Source organism: Galeopterus variegatus, unplaced genomic scaffold (genome assembly GCF_000696425.1).
Source record: "Galeopterus variegatus unplaced genomic scaffold, G_variegatus-3.0.2 Scaffold1041, whole genome shotgun sequence".
In the NCBI taxonomy this organism is placed as follows: Eukaryota; Metazoa; Chordata; class Mammalia; order Dermoptera; family Cynocephalidae; genus Galeopterus; species Galeopterus variegatus.
The window spans coordinates 146,176-148,504 of NW_007727152.1; the positions used below are offsets into that span (position 1 = coordinate 146,176).

The 2,329-nt window shown below is 46.7% G+C and overlaps 2 protein-coding genes across 2 annotated transcripts in view; one reads left to right on the forward strand and one right to left on the reverse strand.

Moving 5' to 3' along the window:
- Positions 1 to 1,755, reverse strand: part of METTL25 (methyltransferase like 25) — a 124,989-nt gene extending 123,234 nt beyond the window's left edge. Inside the window, exon 1 of the mRNA XM_008574411.1 lies at positions 1,477 to 1,755. Within this exon, the coding sequence (XP_008572633.1) occupies positions 1,477 to 1,735 (259 nt within the window). The 5' untranslated portion in view covers positions 1,736 to 1,755. The remainder of the gene's footprint in view (positions 1 to 1,476) is intronic.
- Positions 1,756 to 1,904: 149 nt separating this feature from the next.
- The window catches only part of CCDC59 (coiled-coil domain containing 59), a 7,741-nt gene continuing 7,316 nt past the window's right edge, over positions 1,905 to 2,329 (forward strand). Inside the window, exon 1 of the mRNA XM_008574410.1 lies at positions 1,905 to 2,076. Coding sequence (XP_008572632.1) covers positions 1,923 to 2,076 — 154 coding nt within the window. The 5' untranslated portion in view covers positions 1,905 to 1,922. The remainder of the gene's footprint in view (positions 2,077 to 2,329) is intronic.

The following is a 2,329-nucleotide window of genomic DNA, read 5'->3' on the forward strand; positions in this document are numbered from 1 at the left end:
AGCTTAAGAGAACAAATAAGTGGTGTTATTTATTCATTTATTTATTTATTCCTCACCAAATTTTTATTAACCACCTTCTCTGACCAGGCATTGTTCTAAGCACTGAGGATAAAACAGTGAATAAAACAATTCTTAAATTCTTGAGGAAGAAAACAGACAGTGAAAAAAAAACAAGGAATGCATTAGTACCATTAAAATAGATTTTGATAATGTATGAATTTGGTAATTAATTGCTAAATAAGTGAGAGGAGACTTTTATCACAGTGATAAAGAGCTCATACTCTGAAGTGAGATGACCTAGGTTTGAATCTTCCACTTCAGGTTATGTTTTTGGCAAATTAACTCAAATTGCAATTTCACAAATCAGGAATAACAGAACCCATCTTGCAAGGCTGATGTAAAGATTAAAAGATAAAATATTCATGAAAACACTTAGCACATTGGAGTGTATATAGAAACTACCAATTAATTAAATTATTATTATTAGGATATGTAAGACCATCTAATTCTCCCATTTTCCATTGCACGGAGACCTGGTTAAATACATATGAAAGCCTTGGGCTCTACCTCGTATCTAAAGGTAGTTTCTTTTCTTTCTCTCTTTTTTTTGGAAGATAACATGAGTCACTCGTTAATTCATTCATTCAACAAATAGTCATTGAGCACCTAATGCATGCCAAGTATTTTACTAGGTGCTAGGGGAATACATCAGACAAGACAGTCACAGTCCCCGCTGTCTTGGAATTTAAGTTGCCATATTATCATAAGTATGGGTTATTATGAAAGCAAACTCTAGAGGTGCCTAACTTTTCAACAATAAACATTGACTTTAAAGAACCAATATTTACCCAGTGCTATATAAGCCCCTCTAGTGGTGCTCTGCCTTCAGAGAATGCTCAGTGAATAAAATCCACTAGCAATGGCAAGGTTTGGAAAGCCTGGAGGCAAAGCAGAAGCAATCTCAGGAGCCTGTTTGATGTCTTTTCATCCTTCTACTTCCGGACCTCCTAAATTAAGACAGCCTCCTTACACAATCGCGATCCATTATACTGTTTTTATTTTCTACTTAACCCCTATCACCGTCTGATATTATCTTTATTTCGTTAACTGTGATTTACATCCTGCCAAGTTTACACCTAGAATCTATAAGCCCTGTAACAGCTCTGTTCCCTTAGTTTCTTCGAGTCAAAAAATTATTGTTGAATTACTAAACGAATGAACACTCCTGCCCTTTTTCTTGTTTTCTTTAATTGGCGGAAATACCAAGGTACCCACACAAAGGACAGATCCCGGAAGAGGGCCCCGCCCCACGCTTCCGCTAATCTGATCCCTCCTCGCTTTACCCCAGGGGCGTGCCTCGCCAGCCCCGCCTCCGCCCGCAGCTCACCTACTTCCGGCCGCCTGCCACTAGGGGGCACTCTTCGCAGGCCGCGACCTTCTCCGCTTCCCTTCCCGCCCGCCTGACCCGCCACTCACCTGCTCCTCTCTCGGCTTCCACCAGGGGGCGAGTCTCGGAGGGCCGGGCCTCCGCCTCTGCCGCCGACCTCTTCAGAGTCGCCAGAACAGTCTCCGGCGGCAAGTCGACCAGCTCCTTCCACACGGACTCCGTGTAGAAGTCCACCGTATGTGCCCTGGAAATGGGCAGGGCGTCCCTCAGGAACTGCAGCAGTCCCTGCAACTTGGCACGTAGCGTGGGGAGGTCCTGGGTCACTGGGAGAGGGCAAGAAGCCGCCATGACGCTCACCCTCCCAGGCTGTAGGTGGCGCAAACATGGCAGTGCGGCGACGGCTCGATCAAAAGAGTAGCACAGGCTGGGTAAGTAGAACTCCGAGCCGGACTCTAGCTGGCGATTGATTGCTTCGGCTTGATGACGTATTTTGAGGGCGTCCTCTGTAGTTTTCTGGCGACGCGCTAGGTTAGCTATGGCGCCAGTGAGTCCGGCAGCGAGGAGGCGGACGGGGGTTTTGGGGACGCGTGGCCAAGGAGTGTCTTCGGTTGGATTCGGGAACAAGAATGTGAGACAGAGGACATGGCGGCCTGACCGTCTGCAAGCCTTCGTAGGGAGCGTTCGCGAGGGTATGTAAGACGGCAACCGTTTACAATTCCTCAGGTCTGCGAAGTCCTGTGATATGCCACACTCAGAATGTCGGAAAGATGTAGGAACCAGACCTGGTCCCACTTGGGGCAGAACAATCCCGTTCTAAGCCCGTTGAAGCCCTGAGCTTCACAGACCTCTGGGTGGGAAGACGGGGCAGCGTTGCGAACTTTAAGTTTTTAATCCTTGCCCCTGTCTTAACCCCATTCTTCATCAGAACTCTTTTCCTCTGCA